We start from the raw sequence: 24,558 nt of genomic DNA on the forward strand, positions 1-24,558 counted from the left end.
ATACACCAGGAGACAGAGCATACACTGACAATGTTGCACTGAAGCATTTCTTTGCTGATGTCCGTCTAAAATAAGAGAAAATAAAATGCTGAAATAAAATGCTGAAATAACAAGGCTCAGCACTGCTTACTTGTATGCAGCACTGCTTACTTGTATGCAGCACTACTTACTTGTATGCAGCAGGGAAGTTACATGCTCTGGGCTCAGAAGACGAGCCATATGAGATTCCTTTTAAACAGTGGTTAACTCAGTGTTAACTCAGGGATTAATGACACCTGGCCCCTGCCACTGTGCCTGCACATGGCTATGGAGAAGACTATGAAGCTACAGCATTTTCATTTTAAAATTATTTTGAATATGACCTTTCACTACTCAAAGACAAAAGGTTTCCCATAAATGTTTATTTTCATTATTTCCCCAAGTTTTCCTTCCCCCTCACCCCCATCACACTGCAGGCAAAACAACAACCAAGCAAACACTGCCTCCCTCAGCTTGCCTTTTCCCTGTTGACAGCTCTGCTTTTGAGATCTCTGATACAATCCAGGAATAGATCCCCACAAGATAAGACAACCCCAAATCACATGGCTTCAGTGGCACCACATCTACAGGAGCAGCTCCCAAACTTGTGAGCTCCTGATGACATGAGGGATGCCCTGATCCCATGGGAAGGCAAAGCCACACATGGTGCAGAGTCCTCTTATTGCTCAGCATAGTGTCTCTGGGAGCAAACACGATATCCACGAGCCAGGAACAAATTTAGCTCCTGAGGGGAGGGACAGTACTGTACAGCACCGGCCAGTGCCTGAAGCCGACATAGCCATATCTGTAGGGGTGCACCCTTCCCACAGAGAGAAAGAGAGGAAAGGAGAGAAACGGAAAGAGACAGAGAGAGCAGGATCAAGCAAGTAGAGGAGCTCACAAGCCTTCAGGAACATATATGAGTGCATTGCACTGGGTGTTTGACTCTGCTGGAGCACCAAAATGGTCTAGACCCACAGTGGGATCCCCCAGCCATGGTGGGAACGCTGACCCCACCGCCCGTCTGGCCCTCCATACCGTGCTGGCTCCCATTCCATGCCTCAGCCTCCAGATTGCTCATAGCAGAGTCTCCCACAGAGTTTTTCCTCTCTTCCTGCTTTTCCTCCTAGGCGTGAGAACAGACAAAACAAAAACCCAGGTCCGCACAGAGATTTAGGCTGCGTGTTGTAACCTCACACCGGTGCCAAGGGCCTTACTGTGCCTCCATGATGTCCCTGATTTGACCAATGCTAGGTCCAGAAATGGGCTGCCAGAGAATCTGATGATGGGAGGGTGTAGGGGATTTTGGTGCTCAGTGGTAACAATCACACCTGGAATGGACCCGCTATAAGTCAGGGCTGGCAAGCAGACCTTCCTCGCCTTGTCAAAGTCTCTCCTTCCCAGGACACACAGCACAGAGACAGGCAATCCCTTACTTCAACGCTTACTTTGGTGGTCCAGACTCAAAAGAGCAGCTAAGAGTGCTCGATAGCTACAGCCCAGCCTGGACATGTCTAGCACTGCCCAGCCCATGGTAGACAAGCCAAACAGCCAGCCCAGTGTTAGAAGCCCCGATGCTCCACACATTCAAGTCTTTTTGGCCTTAAGAGCCAGTGGGTTACCCCTTTACCTACAGCTGACACACCCCAAAAAGCACTGATGAGAACTGTGCACACTCACAGTGCACATGGGGTGACCTATGGCCCCCACTTGACATTGGCATATCTGCACACACGCCCTCCCTGCCCTCATCCTACCATTTGCTCAGATTCATATTCTTCCTCTGAAGGGCTCTGATAGTCCTTCCTCTTTCTTTTCTTCACTGGCTTGAGGATTTCAGTGGCATTGGTGCTGCTGGCAGAGTTTTCCACGATGACAGACCTGCACAGAGGAAGGGAGGGTAAAGCACCATGGCATAGCACGTGACACTGGCTGAGGTATTGGTAAGGTAGGGGCTGCTGGAGAATCACTGTCCACCCGTTTCTTACTCACACACGCTCTCCTGACTAATGTACACGCTCCTCAGCACACAAGTTAGCAAGTGTTAGAACCAGGGACAGGTCACAGTTATCCTCACACACTTGGGTGTCAGAAATCAGTCTGAACACAGGGATGGATCAAAAGGGGTCTAGTTTTGTAACAAGGCTCTAAGCTGCACCAGAATCACACAGAGATGCTGGAAATCGAGTCCCAGGAGTCACACATTGGTCAGCAGAGTGGCTGGGAATGCCCCCGTGACCCATGCCTCCCACTGCTGCTCAGCCTGGAAGCACCCACTGCAGCAAGCTCCTGCAGCAGCCCTGCCCAGCAGATACGTGTTTATGAGGCCACAAATTGGCCAGGAGAAAATCTGGCTCCTGTGCTTCCTGCATGCTTCCCCTGCGACAAGTCTTCATCCCCTCACTCTGCAGCCAGGGCACTCTGCCTACAGGAATGAGGGGAACAAGAGGGATCCCCTAGAGGCAGATGTGCTCACATCCCTTGCTGGAGCACACGGCCCAAGGGAGGGAGGGCAGATGGATGGATATGGCTCTGCATGGTGCAGACTCCCCTTCCTTTACCTCTCTTTGAACTGCTGGTGACAGTGCTCGCTGCAGAAGCCCCTGCCTTCCCGGGCCCCATCCCACACGTGTCTCCGGCCACAGGTATCGCAGTGGCACATGCTTTCTGCTGTGGGCAGCTTGCTCTGCTCCGGCACATCTGGGAGGAGAGAGGAGCAGCAGTGAGGCACGAGGTGTAGCAAAGGAAGGAGAGCAGAAGCAGGAGACATTTGCCTCACTCAGGGACCACAGCAGACAGCATGTGCTGGATGGTGGTACCCACCCCTCAAGTGCCACCATGGTGCCCTTACCATTTGCCACAGTAGGATTGTCTCTGCTGGTGGGTGCCACCTCTGAGTCCCCATCTTTCTCTGTGTGACCCTCCTTTAGGGCTTCCACTGGAGGTATCTTATCAGCACTCACCACCTTCAGTGTCCCATACTCATTTATTCGAAACTATATCATTGAACCAAAAAAACAAAGAAGAGGAGTTAACAAGGAGAACAGAAATGTAACTCGATAGCTTGTGGGTGCAGCTGAGCTCTGAGAATGAGGGACATGGTTTGGTCATCAGTGTGTCCAACAAGAGGACAGCTCTTCGAGGACAGAGATGAGTACAGCACCCCAGTCTCCTGTGATGGTGCCCCTGCCTGCAGCCTGTGCTGGACACACTGTGGGCACTCGGGTGACCAGTTGGCAGAATAGCTGGAGGATGGCTGGAGTTGGCAGGTGGATGACTGGAGGATGCGGTGCCCTGAGGCTGAGAAGCAGCTGAGAAACGGGTGCATTTTCTGCAAGCTATGCCATGCACTGAGGGGTATCCCTGAAGGCACCCTCTGCCTGCTGAGTGCTGCTTCCAAGGTGAGTGCAGGAGCTGGGTGAGAGCCAGCTCCATGGCACAGCTTGGAAAGGAAAGATGTCCTGCGTAGCACGTAGCACCACTGTGCCTCCCTGTGAAGACCTGCTGCAGCCCCCAAGCACCATGTGCAAGCTCTGCTAAGCTCCCAGGATAGGAGGGGCATAGGGATGGGGCACAAGAAGAGCCGGAATAGCTGAGGGATCCTCCAGCAGGGGTGCAGGTACTGTCAGGGGCCACGTCCCATCCTGGTGGTGCCCACCTGGCAAAGGCTGGGGGACTTACAAGGTCAATGAGCTGCAGGGAGTGGCAGAGGGGACAAACACAGTGGCCCAGGGCTGAACTTACCCGCAGGTTACTCCCAGGCAAAGTAGCCACCCCATCTTTCCACTCCAGCACACGGACTGTGTTGCAAGTCTGCACCCCGCTGATCTGGGGAATGACAGTAGCTGTGATCGGCTCATTCCCTGTTCCCCTCTCTGGCCTCTCAGCCCCTGTGCTTCTCTGTGGTTCCCGGGGGAATCGCTGGATTTCTAAGGTGCTCGTGGGAAGGCTGATGGTAGTGGCATTTGCTTGAGAAGGGAAGAAAGGAGACAAACAACCAGAGGCATACACAGAACACTTTGTTAGTGCAAACAAGGCTCAAAGGAAGCACAAAATCACAGAGGACACGGTCTCCCAGCCGAGGGCTGTGCTGTGGGCCACAAGCAGTCAGAGTGACCCAAAAAATCTGCAGCCAGCAATGGCTTATGGTGGGGGGTGGCACCAACACTATCCACATTCAAGGGGTTCTACTTCAGCTTGATCTCGGCCTTTTTCCATGATCAGAATGCTCTGATGTAGCAGGAATGTCCTGGTGATCTCCTGGACTGCAACTTCAGTTTAAAACTTCCAGTTCAGTTACATTTCAAAGGAACATGCAGTGTTCCTGCAGTGAGAACTGAGGCACCAGCAGCAGGAAAAACTGGAAGATCTGCTTCTGAAGAACACCCCTGATCTCATCTAACACACATCCATGCTTTGCTCACATACCTCCTGAAAGACACCTGTCAGCTGGGCTGAAAATGGTCCCAATTTTCAAGAAGGGTAAGAAGGATGACCCTGGAAATTACAGGCCTGTCAGTCTCACTACAGGGCCTGATAAAACTATGGAGAAGGTTATTCTCAGAGTTACTGGAAAACACTGGAGAGGCAACAGTTGTCAGTCACAGCCAACACAGGTTCACAAGCTGACCAAGGAGAAAGCCAATAGATGTGGGGTTTTAGTATTTTAGCAAAGCTTTTGATACTGTCTCTCACAGTATCCTTCTGGACAAAGTGTCCAGCACAGAGCTTAACTAGTCCATCATATGTTGGGTGAACAATTGGCTGATGGTTGGGCTCAGAAACTTACAGACTGGTGGCCATCACGAGTGGGGTTCCCCAGGGCACTGGTTTAGGGTCGGTGCTCTTTAATGTTTTTATAAATTATGTGTATGCAGGAATCAAATGTACATTAAGTAAGTTTATTGATGACACTAAGTTAGGAGGAGCTGTGGACTTGCTCAAGGGTTGAGAGGCCTAACAGAGAGAACTGGATGGACCAGAGAGCTGGGCAATCACAAAGTGTATGAAATCTAACAAGAGTAACAGTTGGATTCTGTACCTGGGATGGGGTAATCCAGTTATATGTAGGAACAGGGGGACGAGCCCCACTGGGAGCTAGCAGTGCCCTGGCAGCCCCAAGGGCCAGCCCTGTACTGGGGGGCATCAGGCCCAGCATCGCTGGCTGGATGAGGGGGGTCTGTCCCGCTCTGCTCTGCTCTGGGGCAGCTTCACCTCAGGTCCTGGGGGTAGTTTGGGCACCTCAGCACATGAAGAACATCAGAGGGCTCCAGTGTGTCCAGAGGAGGGGGACCAGGACAGGGAAAGGGTTTGAGGGCAGGACTTAGGAGGAGCAGCTGAGGCCACTTGGCCCATTGAGTTCAGAGAAGAGAAGCCGAGGGGTGACCCCATCGCAGTCTGCACCTTCCTCACAGGGGGTAGCGCAGGCAGGGGCTGAGCTCCTCTCTCTGGGGCCAGGGATGGGACACAAGGAGGTGGAATGCAGGTGCATCACGAGAAGTTCAGATGGGATATTAGGAAAAGGTTCCTCACCCAGAGAGTGGTTGGTCCCTGGAACAGGCTCACCAGGGAAGTGGTCACAGCAGCAAGGCTGCCAGAGCTCAGAGAGCGTCCGTCTCCACTGTTGCCAGTGGACAACAGCCTTATGGTTTAGTTCTAGGTGGTCCAGCCCGGACAAGGGAGTTGGACTTGATCCTTATGGGTCCCTTCCAGCTTGAGGTATTCTGTGATTCTATGATATTGCAGCAGCCCAGGAGCCCACATCCCTGCAGAGCAGGGACCCAGCACATTGTGCTGCCCTGGCACAGGGCTCCAGATATCAGGGCTTTGGCTTAAAACTCAGGAAGTTTTGATTTACCACAAACCATCCAAGTGATGTGGAATAGCCACAGAGAACCTTTAAAATGGCAACAGCAGCACGGCTTTGCCTCCCAAGATTTGGGAGGAGCACAGACACACAAGGAGTGTGAGGTATCAGTGCGTGGGGAGAAGGCTGGGGAGACACCAGTTAGAGAGGACTGTTCCACATACCTGGTATGATGAAGGCAGTGGTTGGCAGGTGGGTGCTCTGCACAGTGCTCTCGGTGGTGACCACATGGACGCTGACCTCCCCAGCAGCATTGCCCTTCGTGCTCCTCACCACCTCCATCTCTGCCCTGCTGTCCATCACCTTGCCTGGGCACAGAGCGAGGCACTGCAGGAAAGAAATCAAGTTGGGTACCAGTACAAACACAACAAAGGAGTGAGAAAGTGACTGCAGAGATAGGTCTCTCCCTTTCCACCATCTCCCAGCAGAAATCCCTTCAAGATGTATTGAAGGTCCATGCAACCCAACACAGAACAACACGAAGGTCACAGCTGGCATCAACATGACCCAGTAAAGCCCCTGTTGTGAGATCCCACATCAGACCCTGCAAATGCCAAGAGATTTTTCTTACCTGGCACCACCATAAGATGGTATGAGGACGGCAGGTCTACAAGATGCTCCCGGCTCCTCCAGGTGCCTACACTACTCCAATGCAGACTGTGACTGAGGGCTGGCAAATGCTACCCTGGAGCAGGCAGAGGTCCATGAAGTTTCCCTTCCAGCTCTCCTGTTGGAGTGTCACCCTTGATCTTTTAACTGCCTGCAAGAAAGAATTTCTCAAGTGCCACGATTTGATGGGGGGAACAGGGGCGAGTCAGGGGAACTTGATGCCTTCTGCATGCAGTTTCTCACAGGACTGGTGATGTTCAACCTCTTAAGCCATGAATTTCAAGGAGTGGGCAAAGTGTCAAGGCCCTGAGGGCACTATTGAGTCTTACTGGCTGTGATCAGCCTCCCCTGGGACCCCCACCCATGGGCCCAGGGACTCCAAGTTGCAGCAGCGCAGTCTCCAGCAGGTCTGGCAGCAGAGGGACTGACCTCCTGGCTGGAATCCTGGCTTGATCTCAGGCCTTGCCTGAGCTCCAAGGGACATGGCCACAGTGCCCCTTCAGCTGACTTCCTTGGTTCCCTGTCCCTGGGGAGCAGCTGGCCCTGTTGTGTCCCAGTTGGCAGGATGGTACCTGCACCAGGATGTCCCCAGACCAGGGCCTGCCTGCAAGCCCAAGAGAGGGGCAGTGTTGCCTCCTGGTGCCCAGGGCACCCTGGCGAGGGAGGGCTCTCGGGGCTGCCCTAGTGAACAATGCAACGGACATGCGTGGCCAGGCAAAAACCCAGCAGCATCCCCAGATGTGCTCAGGAAAGGCAGACCTCTCCATGTCTACTGAAAATGATGGCCCAGGTGTCCTAGAGACTCCTGAAATCTGAGGATGCTGAGTGAGAGAAGGATTTTGGACCTGCCCTGTTTCTCACACCTTCTTCAAAGCCCTTGTTGCCAGGATGGAGGCAACAGAGGGGACCATGGCCATTTCTTGGTTCCTTTTGATGCAATTTCATTTTGAAAGGGAAGACAGCCATGTGGAAAACAAGATAACCACTTTGCTGACGTGGGGTTAAGTCTGGAATTTTAAAACCTGAGACATTAGGATAAAGGTGTCACAACCAGAGGGTAAAGAGTGGATGGTACGCTCACATGAGGGGAAGATCTACTTCGTCTTCTCTCTCCCGGTGCTGCCAGGTTTGTGACCACAAACACCTGATGCTCAGCTGACAGACAGCATAGACCTTCCAGGCCCTTCTGGCACAGGAAAGCACTGTTAAGTGTCAGAAGACCTGAAGAAACTGAGCAACTCAGCTGGACACCAGATTCCAACTGAAAGCCAAAATGAATTTGGCAGCCAACCTGTTCAGGTGCTTCCTAATACCCACTAGGAATCTATCTGCTTTCTTAAGCACTCAAATCCAATCAATCCTTTATTCGTCACTTGAGTTAAAAGTTTCAAGGACAACTCCTCATTTTGTGTGAGCTGTTGGCTGTTTTTTTTAACTTAAACAGAAATTGGTACCAGAAATGCCTAGAAAGGAAGAAAAATAACTAGATCCAGTGCTCAGATTGGACAATGCTCCAACTCATCTCCATCCAGAAACCTATGACACAATAGCAAATACTTGCACAGGAAGTGCCCTGCAGTAATCATCACGTTTTCAACACTCTTCAAACCCTTGTGGAGCTGTACCAATGCTGTCAGGACTGGTTCTCCCAGGCCTTATGAGTTTGGCATATGAATGAACAGAATGAATCTGGATTATAGACTGGGTGCTATGCCTTAAACTGGAAGAACTAAACAACGGAGATTTAGGACTTAAACTACAGACAATCCATCCTCCAACAACCTCCTGGAAAAGGCCTCACTGCACCAAAGGGCAAGTCCCAGCACTGCACCACGGCTGGGCATCCCAGCTCAGAGGGTTAGGAGCCCTCCAAGCGGCCTGAGGGAGGCAGAGAAGCCCATCCAGTCCATGGTCTTGCTCTACAGTTGGACTCAGTGATCTTAGAGGTGTTCTCCAACCTTAATCATTCTACCACAAACTGTCCCTCCTGTTCCTCTTATCTGCCCCTCAGCAGCGGTGTCCATGCTTTCCCCGGCACCTCTGGCCAGAGCACTAGACCCTTGTTGGTAGGTCAGGTGTGGGCATGACACGATGGCTGGGCTGCAGAGCTCCATCCCCACCTGCAGGAATGTGAATCAGGATTGGAGATATTGTTTGCAGCTCACAGTTTTTAAAGCCTGGTATAAAAATCTCACCTGTTGTGAAGCATCCCAGGTCAGGAACACTACATATGGAAAAAGGGAGAAAAGAACAAGTATCTGTATGGGGGATCACCCACAACTATGATCTGTCTTAGCATCACTGTCACAGAAGGAGAAAGGCACTGGCACACATCTCTTTGGATAACCCTGCTCCTGAGAGCAGAAAAGGTGTCATGGAGAGGTTGCCCACAGCTGAGACAAGTCTGGTGGCTTCAGCCCTTGGAGCCAGAGCACAGGCAGGTACCACTGCCCCAGAGATCACTTCAAGAGATCTGCTGCAAGCCCTGGAATGACCTATATTACCACAGGGTAATTCAGGGACCAGAGGAGGTCTCTAATTCAAGCTTCTGCTCCCAGCAGGGTCAGCTATGTGATCAGACCAGGTTGTTGAGGGCTTTATCCAGCCCAGTCTTGAAAACCTACCGGGATGGAATCCTGCAAATTAGCACAATAATTAGCAAACCAAACTAACACGCTCCCTTGGATATTAGGAAAAGATTCTTCCCCTTTCCTAATTTGCCCCTAGGTGGTCAGGCACTGGAACAGGTTCTCCAGGGCAGTGGTCACAGCCCCAAGGCTTCCAAAGCTCAAGGAGTGTTTGGACAACACTCTCAGGGACATGGTGGGATTGTTGGGGAGTCCTGTGCAGGGCCAGAGGTTCAACTCGATGATCCTTGTGCTCAGGATAGTCTATAACTCTTTCTGCTGGCTGCTCTAACAATGAACAAAAGCTTTATTTATTTATTTATTTATTTATTTATTTATTTATTTATTTATCTGGGATCTTAAAAAGCTTTTGGCTTACACATGCCCCAGTGACGTCTGATAAAACTCTGCTCACCTGGACAAGACCGGATCAGGCCAACACTTTGCAGTCTTCAAAAATCCCACCAGCCAGCTTTTAAAGAGTAACTGTGGAGCTACGGCTATTTTGGCCCTAACAGTGAGTCCCCAAATTCTCCATTTTATCTTGTATTGGGTGTAACTCCACATGTGTTACAGAGGGTGCAGGTGAGCCCCACACCCCAGCCAGCCAGCCATTCATTCCACAAGGTCTCCACACACCCACCCCTTCTGCCTTCTGCTGAGGGACAGCCAAGGATATTGGGCAAGCAACCCAAGGGCTTGGAAAGGACTTCTATGGCTGCTATACACATGAGTAACACATGTACACACGAGCCTCCAGCTCTGCCATGGCCCCACACCCACCCTCTCCCAAAACCATGTCAAAGCCAGGGAATGATCCACTGTTTGGAGAGGAGGGAGACGCTACATGCAACAGGCCACAGAAGAGCATGAAGAAAAGCAGCTTCCAGCACAGAGCTGCTGCACAGCCCCGTCAGTGCCTTATAAAGCACAATCTGCTCAAAAGAGGTGTTTCTTTTCATCACAAGATTGGCTTAAAATAATAATAATTCAAACAATATTAACATGTATTGGCTTTGTGGTTTCTTGAATTTTTAAATACTTCTGAAGTCTGCACTGGTACATGCTGGGAGTCAGCTGGCAGGAAAGGCCATGGGAATCCTGGGGGATACAGGATGCCTATGAGCCAGCAATGTGCTCCTGCAGCAAAGGAGGAGGATAGTGTACTGGACTGCAGTGGGAGCAGTGTCACAGTTGCTGGAGGCTGGGGACCCTTCCCCTCTGCTCTGCACTGCTGAGGCCACCCCTGGAGTGCTGGGCCCAGAGCTGGGCTGCCCAGTACAAGAGACTGGGACAGACTGGAGAGAGTCCAGCACAGGGCCATGAAGGTGATGGAGGGACTGGAGCATCTCTGCCATGAGGAGAGGCTGAGAGAGCTGGGACTGCCCAGCCCGGAGCAGAGCAGGCTCAGGGGATCTCATCTGTGTGGATAAATACCTGGAGGGAGGGTGCAGAACGGACGGGGCCAGGCTCTGCTCAGCAGTGCCCAGGAACAGACCCAGGGGCCATGGGCACGAACTGACACACAGGAGGGGCCCTCTGAGCATCAGGACACACTTTTCCACTGTGAGGGTGGCTGAGCACTGGTGCAGGTGCTCAGAGAGGTGGTGGAGTCTTCATCTGTGGAGAGACTCGAAAGCTGCCTGGGCACATCCTGGGCAGCTGGCTCTGGGTGGCCCTGAGGGAGCAGGGACTGGGCAGGGTGACCTCCAGAAGTGCCTCCAACCTCACCCAGCCTGTGATTCTGTGAATTTTTTTCAGAAATCTCCTCAGTCATAGCAGAGAACTTTCCCATCCTTCCCATCAGCTGAGGTATGATTATTAATTACCTCCAGTGGCAAAATTGAGCCTTTAAGAAAGACCACCAGCTGAGATCACGCTAAACATGCAAGCAATGCAGAGACCAGCCAGGCTGGGAGCTGTTCCCTTGGATCTTCCCCTGTCTTCTGGTATTGCCCAGGGCAGGTGTTTAGGAGGCTAACAGCACTGTAGAAAGTATTTGCTTTATATACACACAGGCAAACTCAGGAACACCCTTGGCACAGGCAGGTGTCCCAGTGGAGAAAGACAATCCTACCTCTTCCCTTCCCAATCTGACTGCTACTTCAAAGCCAGGAGGCAACGTCCCCTCTGGAACAAACCAGGGGCACAAAGTACTGCTCCTGTGTTCTGCTGCAGCATGGTGGGGTTTGGAATGGGCCGTGGAATTTATCAACATTTCAAAACCAGATGAAATGTTCTTCTGTGCAGTAAGAAGCCCAATCATGCTGCACATTTCAAAATACCAAACAGATTCTGTGAAAATGGAGATCAGAGGGAGAAGGGCAATAAAGCAGCAAGCCTTAGCTTCAGACACAGCTGACAAAGCAGAGCCACTCAGGCTGAGTTTTCACCTGCTGTCCCAGGAGTGTCACCGCCACCAGGATTAGCTTTTGGGCCTGTGGATCCACGCAGAGCCACAGGTGGGGAGAATGAGCAGTTACAGTGATCTCCTGTGCCACTCCAAGGGGCTCAGGGTGACACCATCCAAGCTCAACACTGAGGCCAGAAGGCAGCATGAAGCCTGGGCAGCTCCAGCTGGCCCAGCCACCCCTGAGAGGCACAACAGGGACACCCACACCTACCTTCCACTGCCCCCTGATAGCACCAGCCCTGCTGCAGCATCCAGCCCTGCATAGTTAGGGATATTCTTCCACAAGTTACACTTATAAGTACGCGGAAACATCAAAAGGTGATGAATACCTGATCCTGAAATATTTCTAAATGTCTCATCTTTTATCTTCTTTTATAACTAGTAAAGAAATAAATCCACAACCTTTTCCTAGCCCACGAGGAGCACTGTCTCCATAGCCTGGGCTATGCACTGCCTGCCAGGCTGAACCTAAGCCCTCCACACTGCAGGACCCTATCCAGGGCTGCAGCGGTGTCACCTCCAGGCTCAGGGACAGCACCAGCTCACAGTGTTTGAGAAACACCTGAAGCAACATGGTCAAGCGTCCAGACTGAAAGGGGCTTCCAACCTCCGTGTGTCCCAGAGAGGATCCCTTGGGAAAGCCAGGGAAGCACAGTGCGGTTCCCTGTCTCTGTGGAGAGGGCTGGGCAGCGCCTCGCAGCTGCAGCCCAAGCAGGGCGCAGGCAGCCGGCGGGACCCCAGCCTGGTCCGGGGAGATAAGCACGGTAATGTTCCTGTGAGATACCCCGGGGGCGGCGGCCCTGGGCAAACACACTGCGCTGCACACGGTGTCACGGTCCAGCTCCGGCCCCTCCGCGCCGCTCCACCCCGGCTCCGGCCCCGCCGCCGCGGGCAGAGGATGCCGGAGCGTCCATCCCCGCCGTCCCCGGGCCCGCTCGCCCGGCCGGGGCCTCGCCCGTGCGGGAACCGGGATGCGGCGATGCCGGGCGGGGATGCAGCGAGCCCGGGCCGGCGGTACCCGGCCGCGCTTCTTACCTGCCCCCGGCCGGACGCTGCTCCGAGCCCCGGCGGCGCTGCCCGGCCCGGCCTGGCCCGGGGTGCGGGGGGCGCGGAGCGGGAGGGGCGCGGGGCCGGTCCGAGTGTGCGCGGGGAGCGCGGGGAGGGGGCGGCTCAGCCCGCGCCGTCGCCGTGGAAACGCGCGGGGCCGCATCCGCAGGGCCGTGCTCGGCCCCGCCGCAGCTTTTCGGGGGGATGCGGGGAAAGGGGGGGGGGAGTCGTCATGGCAACGCTGTTAGACGGGACAGGGGGCTGAGAGCAACAAGGTGCTGCTTGGACTGAAGCCCTTCGTCTATGGAAACGAAGGTTGTGAGAGAGCTGGAGGTCTTCGGCCTAGAGAAGGCTCTGGGAGACCTTAGAGCACCTTCCAGTGTCTAAAAGAGTTCCAAGAGAGCTCGAGAGGGACTTTGGACAAGGGCCTGGAGGGACAGGACAAGGGGCAATGGCTTCCCACTGCCAGAGGGAAGGGTTAGATGGGATATTGGGAAGAAATTCTTCCCTGTGAGGGTAGTGAGGCCCTGGCAAAGGTTGCCCAGAGAAGCTGTAGCTGCTCCATCCCTGGAAGTGTCCAAGGCTGGGTTGGACGGGGCTTGGAGCAACCTGGTCTGTAAGGTCCCTTCCAATCCAAAAAACCCTTCTAAGATTCTGTGATTAACCAGATGCCCCTCAGATAGCAATTGAACATCACCAATGGGAACATGTTCTCCTCAGCAGCCCAGAGACCCTTGAGACCAAACCAGTTCCCCAGGCCCTAATTGGCATCGATGTGGGGGATGCCTGCCCTCCCCAGCTCTCCTACCACAGGCCCAAAGAGTAACCAGAGAACATTAACCTGACATCCTCAAGATACCTGGGAAGGAAAAGAATCACTTGAATTAGTTCTGTAGTGGAAATACAGGATAGGCACAATGCACAGTAGTGTTTCCAAAGGGCTCTTGTCAAAACTCAGAGCAGCTTATCCTGCCCACTCTTTGGTATTCTGTGGCCACACAAGGTATGCGCCTTCAGACACACCATGTCTATCTCTCTTACCTGCAGAAAGCATGAGTGGAAGGAACCAAGGCTGGAAGCACAAAGGCCAGAAATGTACAATAAGCTGCTGAGAACAGCCCTTGATGCATGTTGGATGGGCTAGGGAGAGGCAGCTGCCTGCTCACCCCAATGTCCAGCTCTGGCTGTTCTGAACCTGGGGCACAGAGTGTTCTTCCTTGCTTTGGAGATTGCAGGAACACACTCTCTGTTTTAGTGTATCTGCCAGTTCTTTGTCACCTTGAGTTCTGTATCCTAAATTTTTAATAAATTAAGAATATTAAGTCAAAGACTCTGAAAAAGTAATAGATCCTGCAAATCAGGAAGGAAGTAACAGGCCTGCCAGAGCTGTCTGGACAATGCTCGTAGTCCTACAGTTCTAAGTGGTCCTGCCAGGAGCAGGGCTTGGTATTGGATTCAATGGTCCTTATGGGTCCCTTCCAGTTTGAGTTATTCTACTATGAACTTCTGTTTCCTTAAATTTAGCTCTTCATAATGCTTTTCTTATTTAACTTATTCTGACCTGTATTATTCAACTCCGCTATGCCATTAATCCCACTAGACCCAATGTGTGCAGAGTGCAGCAGGGCTGTGCTGCTCCAGGATTTGTTTGGTCAGGATTCATCCCCATGCATTCTGCTATTTATGGGACAGCAGCATCCAGACGTGCTAGTGCCTGTCACTCCTGTCCTCAGCCACAGTCATGTCCCAAGCTCATTTCACCCAAAAGCCTGATAGAGACCTCATAAAACATGAAGCAATAGGAAGTTGCTGCTATCCACAGCTTTTATTCCCAGTGGACAGGTCACTGCAATCCTGTGCCTCAGTTTCATGCTTTCCAGGGTGATGTAGTGTTGGGAGAACAAACCTATTCTGGTCTGGGCTGTCACACGTACACAGGTGACACCTAAATTGTGGCAAATGGTGGATTATACTTTCAGTCACAGACCAATTAGTTTTTAATTGTCAGCAAATAGATCCAGGTGGGTAAGTGGAGAGGCGCTCTCAGTTTTCTTGTGTCTCCCCAGTTTCTGTCAGCACTTACTCTGTGCTTGTACCAGAGTTGAGCAGAACAGGAGATGCTGTTGGTCCCCACCATTACCCCCCAGGTTAATTGTACAGCATCCCTGTTGCTCCACTGTGATCACGACCTGCTGTATTATTTTCCTCCTGTGTTGATGCTAAGCAGAATCAGGAACACAAATGCTGTGCAGGGAAAGCATTTGGCACTGTACTCAATTCTAGGGGAAACATTGCTTTCACCCAGCAGTTTGCCCGAGTGCAACTGTGTGCTGTGGTCACACCAAGCAGGTGAGCTGTGATCTATTTACCACCTGCTGACTTAACAGCACCAACTTCTTATTCACATGTACAGGATAATCCTGTTCCAGGAGCTGCACGCACCAGTAAAAAAATTACATAAGTAATTCCCCCTACAACTCCATCTACGTGACAGCACAGGCTGCATCTTCCAGTCACCTCCAATCCTGGTGTCACCTGCAGATCTTTCCCTCCACTATTTTCAGTATTTTGGACTGAAATCACTGTACTCAGTTCTTACCCAAAGGTAAAACATTGGAGTAATACTTAAGCTTTTGCTTTTAAAATGAGTAAAAAGAGTATTGTAGATACTCTAAATTAGACGAGCCTGCAGAACTCGCCTTCTGTGAATAAGAGGAAAAGGATATTGCCCTCGAGTCAGAGAATCACACAGATTCAAGCCCAAAATTTGAGTAGGAGTACAAGCTGTTGTGAAGTACATCCTGAGTCATGCATGAGCTATCTTCCTATGGTCAGCATTTTTTCAGTGGTACGGATCATACCAGCTGCTGTGCTCCATTCCTTCCTGTACAGAAACACACCTATGTGCATCCAACTTAGCCCTGGTGGTGACAGACATTGCTAAAAGGGTGGAAGTTTATGAGCCACTTCAGAGCAGCTTATTTATTGCCATTTTTTAATTGGATTATGAAACAGCTAAAACTTCCCCTCTGGCATCTACACACACATTTGGCAAAATAGTAATGTGTGAAGAAGCCATGAGAGTTAAGAGCCTGCATTTTGCCATTTGATCCTTTCTACCTAACCACAAAAGAAAAGGGGGAAAAGGGCTGATCACGGTGTGACAGAGAATGTTACGATTCCAAGTACACATAGTTAAAATGCCTGAACTGCTGCCACTATACACAGCAATGTGTGTTAGTTTTGGTTAGCTTTTTGGTTTGTGTTAGCTTTGCTTCTCACCTTTCAAAGTACCATGTTCCTGTTCACTTTAAACAGCCCTTACAAAGCGCCAAGGACACAGCAAAGAGCTGCTGATGGTGTAGCACGACCTCTACCCTCAACAACTTTATGATGCATCTTTAACTGTCATAACATCTGCACCACCTTTCAAGGACATTCCAACAGCAGCTCAGCTTAATTGTTGGGATTTCCTGAGCCAAGTTCCTACTTTCCCAGCTTTTGCTCTTTGATGGTATGAAATTGCTTTGTGGACGTTACAGTGCCAACCTGAACTAGACTCAAGTAGGAATCGGAAATAGCTCAAGTTATTCCATGTGTGAATAATAAATCAAAGAATCATGTTTTAAATGCTCATCCCCACTGCTCATCCAAAGGCAGTTACAATCTGGGTTAGGGACAGAGTAATCTCCCAGTTGTAAATGGACTCTAAACCCACAAAATGTAGAGGTAGAAATGTTATAGTAGAAAAAAGCAGTGTCACCTATTCCAGCCACTCAGCTCTACTCCAACCATGATACTATACTGCAAGGTGACACTTTAGTGTTAATCAAAGAAGTTGTGTTCTTCCTTACAGCAAGACAACATACTGTTCCATGCTCTTCATGATGTAGAAGCAAATAAAAAGTGAATCGAACAATGGTTGTGGATGTTCCATCCCTGGAAGTGTCCAAGATCAGGTTGGATGGGGATGGAAGATGCCCCTGCCCATAGCAGGGGAGTGGAACAAGATGATCTTTAAAGTCCCTCCAACCCAAACCAGTTTGTGATTCTAAGATTAAAGGATGAAACTTCATTTATGTCAAAAACCAAAATACAAGATGGGATGCTTTTTCAAATACTGGAAAAGGCCAGGACCAGACTGCAAATACAGCCCCAGTTTCTAAGTCTCATCTTTTTTTTTTTTTTTTTTTTTTACAGTAGTGTTGGTTTCTCCTTCACAATTTGCTACAGGACACCAGGGTTTTGTCAATCTTGCCCCCCATATTTGATGAGAAGGCATGTTTCTCTTTTGTCTTTTTAAGGACAAACTTACATTGATGCAAAAAATTAGAAATAAAAAAAAAGTCAGGTAGCCCAGTTCTGAAGCATGTCCCCAGAAAGCTGGCTCCAGGATCAGGTTAAAAACTGAGATATGAGCAACTCCAGATGGTTTTGTCCTTGACTATTGCTACTGCTGCAGACAAAGCAAAAGGCAGCCAGCATACAAGTCTGATAAATTTCATAGAAGGGTAAAAGACTAGCAAAATCCAGTTTGAAAACCCAGAAGAGATGTCAGGAATAATACCACTTGTGCTCACAAACACACATTAGTCCCAGAGTGTTCCACTCCCAGAAAAAAAACTGTGCTGATAGAGCTGGAATGCTGAGGGTGTTTGGGTTTTGCTGGCAAATTCTCTACAGCATTTTGACAAGCCTTTCACTTAATTGTGCTGGCTCAGGATATGGCACTACCAAAATCCTACCGGCTTTCCAGAGGAAACACATCCAAAAGGACGCAAGTCATGCCAAGGAACCCCTGCTTCCTTTGCACACTAAGGAGCTGTTTGTCTTTCGCAACGCCAAGGAAGACAGCGAATGTGGCTCCAGTAACACAAGAAGAAATACCGATATTTAAAGGAGTTGCAGGCAAGCTGGTTAAATCCAATCCGGTCCCTCCCTGCAATTCATGCGTAAAGAGGACTTCAATCAAACATGACCATTTGTCACAGCAACCTCAGAAAGCTGAGCGTAGTTGTTAAGAGCCATCATTCTGCAGTGCTGACCAAGGCTGGGGTGCCCACAGCCACTCCAAGGCCAAGATATCCTCAGGGGTCAGGCACTGGGGGTCAGTTTTAGAAACAAAGGTTTACTTGTATATGTGTGTGCAAAAAAAAAGTAATTGTCAACATCTTGTTACCACAGAGAGAGATACTGGAAATACACATATGTATCTTTCAATCTGCTGAGCTCTGAGCTCAGTGCTTCTTTTGAGGAGCGTGGTGTGTATTTTACTAGAGGAACAGTTTTCCATGAAGCTCTGTTTTACATAGAGGAGCAGTTCTCCTTCAAGTCTGACCTACTCCATGATCAGCGTAAGTAAAACCAAGGCAGCTTAATACCTGTGGTAGGTTTAAGGGAGGCAAATACTTCCTCAAGTGTAGCTTAGGTTGTAAGTCTGCATTAACCTTCTTCTCACAGTATGAACTCTGCAGGAAACCCCTGGTACTCCCCTCCTGTTTGAAATCCAAAGCCAGAGGTACCACCTGCAGTGATCAAGACTGCAAAACAATTTTTCTAGTCATTAAGCTACAAATGCACCGCCTTCACTAAAACAGCTTCAATTTAAAACAAAATTTCCTTATCACAAATTAACCCCCCCAGAGTCATGCAGGTAACACTGCAGTACCAAGTACTCAGAAGTGTTGGTTTAGCCATGCCAGAATTATCTGTCAGGCTCCATAGCTGTATTAACAATCCTAGGGAAGCTCCGTCTGGCAGCTCAAGTCCAGTTGTTTTTTTCCATTCTTGAGATAAAAACAGCACAGAGAAGTGTATACCGTGCAAAAGCAACAGTAACCTGACCTTATGGCAACACAAGGCATGGATTCACTTCAGGTTCCAGGCATGTGACTGCGCTCCTCCATTCTGGCGCTAGTACGGATACTCACCTGCAAGAAAGTCCAGCTTTCTAGAGACGATCGAAAAAGGCAAGAAACTGAATTTGAAGGTAATTTTTTGTATCATCAAGCAATTCCAGGAGAGAAAAAATGGGCATCAAGTCACACTTCACATGTGCCCCATGCCTGACCCAATTCCCCTGGGCAGATGGTGTGAATTGGAACCAGAGATGCAGCTGTCACACCCAGCCAATCTGCACAAAGGACCAGGTGACAAACTGGGACAGAAGGAGCTCATGACCTCTCAAGCACAAGGTCAAGGGCATTTCAAGAGCTACCAAGTCTCTCACTAGTTTCTTCACAACAGCAGAATAAATTGTGACTTCCCCAGCACGAGGCAGAACAAGAATCCCATTACACTGCAATGAACACAAGAGTTTGAGTCACCAATTTAATTTTATACAAGTCAAACTACACGCTGTATAAAGAGTACAAGGCAGTTCTAATGTTTGCTACTGCATCTTACAAAAATCATTGTAGCTATAAAGGGGAATTTTTGGGATGAGTCCTATTCCACAATTTAAGTGAATTGGCAACTGTGGTTTAGCAAAGCTTTTGTTAAAACTAGAACTCTAGCTCCAAGAGATTACATTTCCAATAAAGTTCAGACCTACACACAAGAGGATTATAGTTCTAGTCTGAAGCAAAACGTTAACGTAAGTGAGTCAAAGGGGTGGGAAGACAGATTTCTTTACTTGGGTTTCATATCCAATAGAGATTTAGAGGCTGACAAACCATACAACACACTAGTGACTTGGACCACAGCCAAGAGACACCTCTGTGTATGACAACAATGACACTTGATATTCAAGCAAAAAACATCAGAAAGCTTTAATTCTTTCAAGTCTGAAATGAAGGGGTTTTCAGCAATACTGTAGGATACAGGTTCCAGAGTACCCTTATTACCTTGAATACAGTCACAGTATGGGGGGAATGTTCTTTTGGCAAGTTAAGATACAACATAAATCCTCCAACTTGAGTTTATTGCTGGTCTAAAATCTTCCTACTACTGTTACTGGTTTATATAATTTGTGGCCTGCTTCCAAAATTATGATAAACCAGAGAACTGTGTGACCTGCCCAGCAAGGCAATCCTGACTTTGGCAGCACTCTGAAACCTATGAAGCTAATGACACCCATAGCTCTAATGTAATGAAAAAAAAAAAATAAGAAAAAAGGATACTTTCAAAAGAGCCCAGATTTTAGCCTGTTTATATTCAGTTTATTTTTAATATAAAAACCACTTTGCATTTAAGAGTACTCAAGTTACTCCTGCAGAATTGCTATAAAATCAAACTTTCAGCTGAATTTCTACAAAAGGGGGACCTTCCCTGCTTTGTACCACCATCCCATCTCATATTGCCAAATTTGGAATACAAATTAAACCTTTATGCCTCATGACTTAATTCTTAGGCCATTCAATCCTGCAAGAGAAAAAAACAGCCTCTGAAGTACTAACGTAACACTAATGGCCTGACAGGTAGGAAAATGTTCCATAATAGTGTGCAAGATGAGAGTTCTAGTTCTAATCCCTTGAACTAGATCTTGTTCGTGAGCGAGACTTTGAACGGGACCTGGAGCGGGACCTGGATGCAGCTCTTTTGGGTGGTGACTCAGAACGAGCCTTGGCAGATGGCTGCTGCTGCGGAGAATTGGAACGAGACCTGCTCCTTGACCTGGACTTAGACTTAGCATCTCCTTTACCATTTTCTTTGGGAGAGCGAGACCTGGACCTCGATCTGGACCGAGACTTCTCAGACTTCTCCTTGGATCTGCTGTGAGAGCGTGAACCCCTGTCAGACTTGGGTTTCGATTTGCTCTTTGATCTGGACTTCCTGCTTTTGGATCTGGAACGTGAGCGGTCTTTGCTTCGTGACCTGGATTTAGATCTTTTAAAGAGAGACAGTTTATTCTGTGTGACCTGAAGTGTACTTACAGTGCCTGTAAATATCTGTCAGTGAGCAGCAGTCCCTGTACTGACAGTGTTAACACTGTGGCACTTACCGCGAACGGCTTTTGGAGACACTACGGGACCTGCTGCGGCTGCTCCGACTTCTCCGACTTCTGCTTCTAGATCGTCTCCTGGACCGTGACCTACAAACATTCAAAATTTAATTCGCCCCTTTTTCTGTGCCTCGTGTGCCCTGCATCATCTAGAAGAGTCATAGTGTGGCTTGGGATGCAAGGGACCTCAAAGATCATCTGGTTCCAACCCCCGGCCATGGGCAGGGACCCCTTCCACTAAGACCAGATGCTAAAGCACCATCCAACACTTCCAGGGATAGGGCAGCCACAGCTTCTCTGGGCAACCTGTGCCAGTGCCTCACCACCCTCACAGGGAAGAATCTCTTCCCACATGTATCTAATGCATTATGCTATCTGGTAGCATAATCTAACAGAGAAAAGCTGCTACAGAACTTCTCAAGAGCAAGGATGGCCACACCAATACACACTACTAACCCACCCAGACTCAGTGTACCATCAGTTAATCATATCTGAGGTTTCCCGTGTGAAAAAACTGCTCAAACCTGGCTTTGCTGTATTGCATAAAATAATTCCTTCTACCTTCTCAGGCCCCATCCTATTCCTAAACTATCAGCTGAAGGTAACTATCGCATCAGCTGAAGATGACTACTGCAGGTAGGGTACCTATCCCCATTCTGAGTGTCTTGATCCAGTGACTGACATGTTTGGAGAGTTACCTTGACCTGCTGCCAGAGTAGGATCGCCTATGGCTTGAGCGTGGCTTGTCTTCAACGAGCCTGATCTTCCTGCCGTTTATCTCTGTGCCATCCAGTTTATCCAGGGCACGCTTCATGTCCGAGTATGACCGGAATTCAATCACTCCTTCATTCGTACGTTCTTTGTGAGCATCTGCATAGGTCACCTCCCCAGCCTGCCTCATGAAATCCTTCGGGGAGCAGAGGAACAGTTACAGAACACACCACAGGCTGAGGCTCTGCAAGCAGCACTTAGTGCATGCAAACATCCACATACAAACAGTTTTCAATTACTTCTAATTCATTATCAATATCAACACTGCTATTAAAGGAAGCTATTGCTTTCTGCTTATCACAACAGGCTCCACAATAGAATATCAATACGTACTTTCAAATCCTGCCAACTACAGCGACTGGAAAGATTTTCAACAATCAGTCTGAACTCTGTACGAACGGGTGGTCCATATTTATCTCGTCCTGATTGTCTGCGACTGCTATATCCGCCACCACCCCCACCTTGATTGTACAAAGAAACAAAGTTAGATCGTCCCCTAGCATGACAAAAGGTCAATGTTCTGAAAAAGTTAGTTTAACAGTCATATTTACTGGAGTAGGACTTTATTTCTCTAAGCCTCCAACAAACTTTGCAATTTTGCCATAATCTACATTAATGGCAAATCAAACAGACTAAAATCCTACAAGTCTGTGCTCCTAAGATCTGTTAGAGAGTGACTGCTCCTTATTAGATTCACCTTGCTAAGTTTTATTTTACAGAACATTGTAAAATATAAAACTTAACTGATTACATGCATTTCTACATTTTACAAAAACGTTTACTAGTTACACTAAGTACTTACATCACAGTATGAGGTTTTTGGTGGTGGTTTGGCCACAAAACACGCAAGGTAACAGTCACCTAGTTCAGTTTAACCAGTTTTGTCTAACCCTTGGAATCCTCACCATCACCCTGCGTCTAATGGCAAAAGGCTGCTGTCGTCATGGCTTCCGGTAAGGTCAGCCAAAGGGTCATAGGGCAAGGGTCACACAATGTATGGAAAAGCCATGGCCAGGAAAGGCAGTCATCTTAGCCTCAGTGGACACAGCCTCAGCCCCACTGGTCACTTTTAAATTGAAACATCAAGGACTTGTTAAAAAGTTTGAATTGAACATGCAACAATTTTAAAACAACATACATTTGATTTTTTCTTAAAAAGACAGAACCCTCCCCCCCCCCCAACACCACGCTTCCAGAGACCATTAAAAAATCAACCTTAGTACTCTTCATTACAGTACTAGGCCGGTTAGACTCTACAGAGCTCACTCAAGCAACTTACATGAGTGAGCTGAAATATTTACAACACCCACCCCTTAGCACAACAGATTCCTGCTCCAAAACCTCCCCCCGCCCCTCCCATATACCCAACTGAAACATTCACATGAAAGTTCACAGCTGAGCGATTCTCCCCCAATTACGCAACCATATTTATATATTAACACTACTGATGCAACATCGCTGTAACATCTAAACGCTCCCAATACTGGAGCCTCCAAATCAACAGATCAAACCCTTTCTAGAAGGCCGTGATTTCGCGGCCAGAAGTGCTACGGGATACCAGAGCGCATCGCTGGTGCCGGGGAAAACGCTGCAGCCCTTGCGGTGCGCCGGGTACCCCCCGCTAGCGACCCCTCCAGCCCCGGGGCTCGGTCCCAGCCGAGCCTCCCTCGCCCCCGGCCCTGCCCCTGCCCGCCGCCGCCCCTCGCCCCGCGGGGAGGGACGGGCCCGGACTCACTGCGGCTGCTGTAGCTGTAGCCGTCCCTGTCGCGGCGGGGGCCGCGGGCGTGTTCCACGATCACCCGCTCCCCACACAGATCCTTCCCATTCAGCTCGTACACGGCATCGTCGGCGTCGCGGGAGTCCTCGAACTCCACGAAGCCGTAGCTGGGGGTAGGACAAGGGCCCAGTCAGGCGGCGGCGGAGGAACGGTGACGCTGCCCCGGGTCGGTGTCGCGGCCCCCCCGCTCCCCCATCGCCGCCGCCATCTTGTGCCGGCGCCACGCGGCAGCGGCCGCGACATGGACGGGCTCGGCCCTGGGCTCTCGGGAGGGACGGACGGACGGTGCTCACCCGTTTTTGAGGTCGACCTCGAGCAGGCGGCCGTAGCCGCTGAAGAAGCGCTGGATGTCCTTCTCCCGGACATGGTAACTCAGGCGGCCTATGTAGACGCGCGGCATATCCGCGGCGGGGTGGGAGGGGGAGGAAAGGAGGGAAAGGAGAGGAACAGGAAGGGGAGAGGAAGAGAGAGAGAGGGAGAGGGAGGGAGCGAGCGAGCGCTGGCGGCGCGAGGGGTGAAGGCGCAGCGAACCCGCTCCCCTCGGCCGGGCCTGGCGCACCACAATGGCGCCCGCCGCCCGCCGCCGGTTTTATACGGGGGGGCGGGGCCTGCGTTGACGTCACCGCGCTAACGCTCTGCTGCGCGCGGGCGGCAGGCGGAGGGAACGCGCGTGCGCGCCCTCGCGCGCGCTAGCGGTGCGGCCGCTGAGCGCTGCGCGGGCACGCGCGGGGATGCGGGCGGGGTCCCGTGGGCGCGCGAGACTCGCGGCCGGCTTTGCGCATGTGCGGGTCCTGCGCGCGCGTGCGCGCGCCCCTCCTCCCGGAAACGAAAGATGAATTCTACCAAAGACTTGAAATGTAAAATAATCCATTTGTTTAAGTCATTTGTGTCTACTTTGAGATAACTGCAGGTTGTAGTGTCTGATCCCAAAGCTTCTCTTCCCACTACAGCTGCATTCTGTTATTTTCCGTTCCTGTTCTCCCCAAAGGGTAACAATTCTCTGGCTCAAATTTAAAAACCCTTGATATGGATATTCACTTGGAATTGTCTGTGCTGGCACCTACGGAGCCGCATGTAAGACTCACTGGAAACAACCCAGTTAGTCATGCTCGCTAAACCATCCCGTGCCTGGTGAAAACTGTGCAAGCCTGTACTGAAGTTCAAGGATAAGGAGGAAAGCTCAGCCCGTTCTTCAGGGCTTCCCTGCAAGTGGATGCTCTTCAGGATCAGAGCCTTAAGGAACTGCCTTTCTCCAATGATCTGCCCTTCAATGTTTTCCTCGCAGCCCATAAAAGCTGCTCTGCCATAGTCGATCATGCTCATTTCAACATCTGTGCCTCTAAGTATAAGGAATTCCTTTCCCCATTCCAACAAGGAAAAATAAATTCTTCATGGCAAGATCAAGTCCATGCAGTCTCTAAGCTCTCAGCCCACAGCTGATGTTTACATCGCTGCCTTTTCTGGGGAGAACATCCCTGGAAGTGGATG

General features: G+C 50.0%; 2 protein-coding genes across 3 annotated transcripts in view; both read right to left on the reverse strand.

Moving 5' to 3' along the window:
• L3MBTL1 (L3MBTL histone methyl-lysine binding protein 1) overlaps positions 1-12,651 on the reverse strand; it is a 30,853-nt gene extending 18,202 nt beyond the window's left edge. For both annotated transcript variants that reach the window (XM_027740456.2, XM_027740455.2), the window contains exons 1-8: positions 12,569-12,651; positions 6,456-6,644; positions 6,049-6,211; positions 3,763-3,986; positions 2,870-3,014; positions 2,580-2,718; positions 1,776-1,899; positions 1,057-1,144 (exon numbers count right to left, since the gene is read on the reverse strand). In XM_027740456.2, the coding sequence (XP_027596257.1) occupies positions 1,057-1,144; positions 1,776-1,899; positions 2,580-2,718; positions 2,870-3,014; positions 3,763-3,986; positions 6,049-6,184 (856 nt within the window). In that variant the 5' untranslated portion in view covers positions 6,185-6,211; positions 6,456-6,644; positions 12,569-12,651. The remainder of the gene's footprint in view (positions 1-1,056; positions 1,145-1,775; positions 1,900-2,579; positions 2,719-2,869; positions 3,015-3,762; positions 3,987-6,048; positions 6,212-6,455; positions 6,645-12,568) is intronic.
• Positions 12,652-18,896: 6,245 nt separating this feature from the next.
• Positions 18,897-23,658, reverse strand: SRSF6 (serine and arginine rich splicing factor 6). The gene is made up of 6 exons (XM_027740458.2): positions 23,364-23,658; positions 23,029-23,177; positions 21,627-21,754; positions 21,221-21,429; positions 20,523-20,612; positions 18,897-20,407 (listed from the first exon to the last, which is right to left on the reverse strand). Exons 1-6 carry the CDS (start codon positions 23,468-23,470, stop codon positions 20,044-20,046), a joined length of 1,047 nt encoding a protein of 348 aa, XP_027596259.1. The 5' UTR covers positions 23,471-23,658; the 3' UTR covers positions 18,897-20,043.
• Between the last annotated feature and the right edge of the window lie 900 nt (positions 23,659-24,558).

This window comes from Pipra filicauda, unplaced genomic scaffold (genome assembly GCF_003945595.2).
Source record: "Pipra filicauda isolate LSUMZ 115617 unplaced genomic scaffold, ASM394559v2 scaffold327_size997775_pilon, whole genome shotgun sequence".
Classification (NCBI taxonomy): domain Eukaryota; kingdom Metazoa; phylum Chordata; class Aves; order Passeriformes; family Pipridae; genus Pipra; species Pipra filicauda.

What these genes read in the sequence shown, in the direction of transcription:
- SRSF6 (XM_027740458.2), bottom strand. Translation starts at nt 23,470, where the DNA reads ATGCCGCGCGTCTACATAGGCCGCCTGAGTTACCATGTCCGGGAGAAG. An exon ending in GTAGTTGGCAGGATTTGAAA is followed by an intron (nt 21,430 to 21,626) that starts GTACGTATTGAT and finishes TGCTCCCCGAAG; the next exon opens with GATTTCATGAGGCAGGCTGG. An exon ending in TACTCTGGCAGCAGGTCAAG is followed by an intron (nt 20,613 to 21,220) that starts GTAACTCTCCAA and finishes GAATGTTTGTAG; the next exon opens with GTCACGGTCCAGGAGACGAT.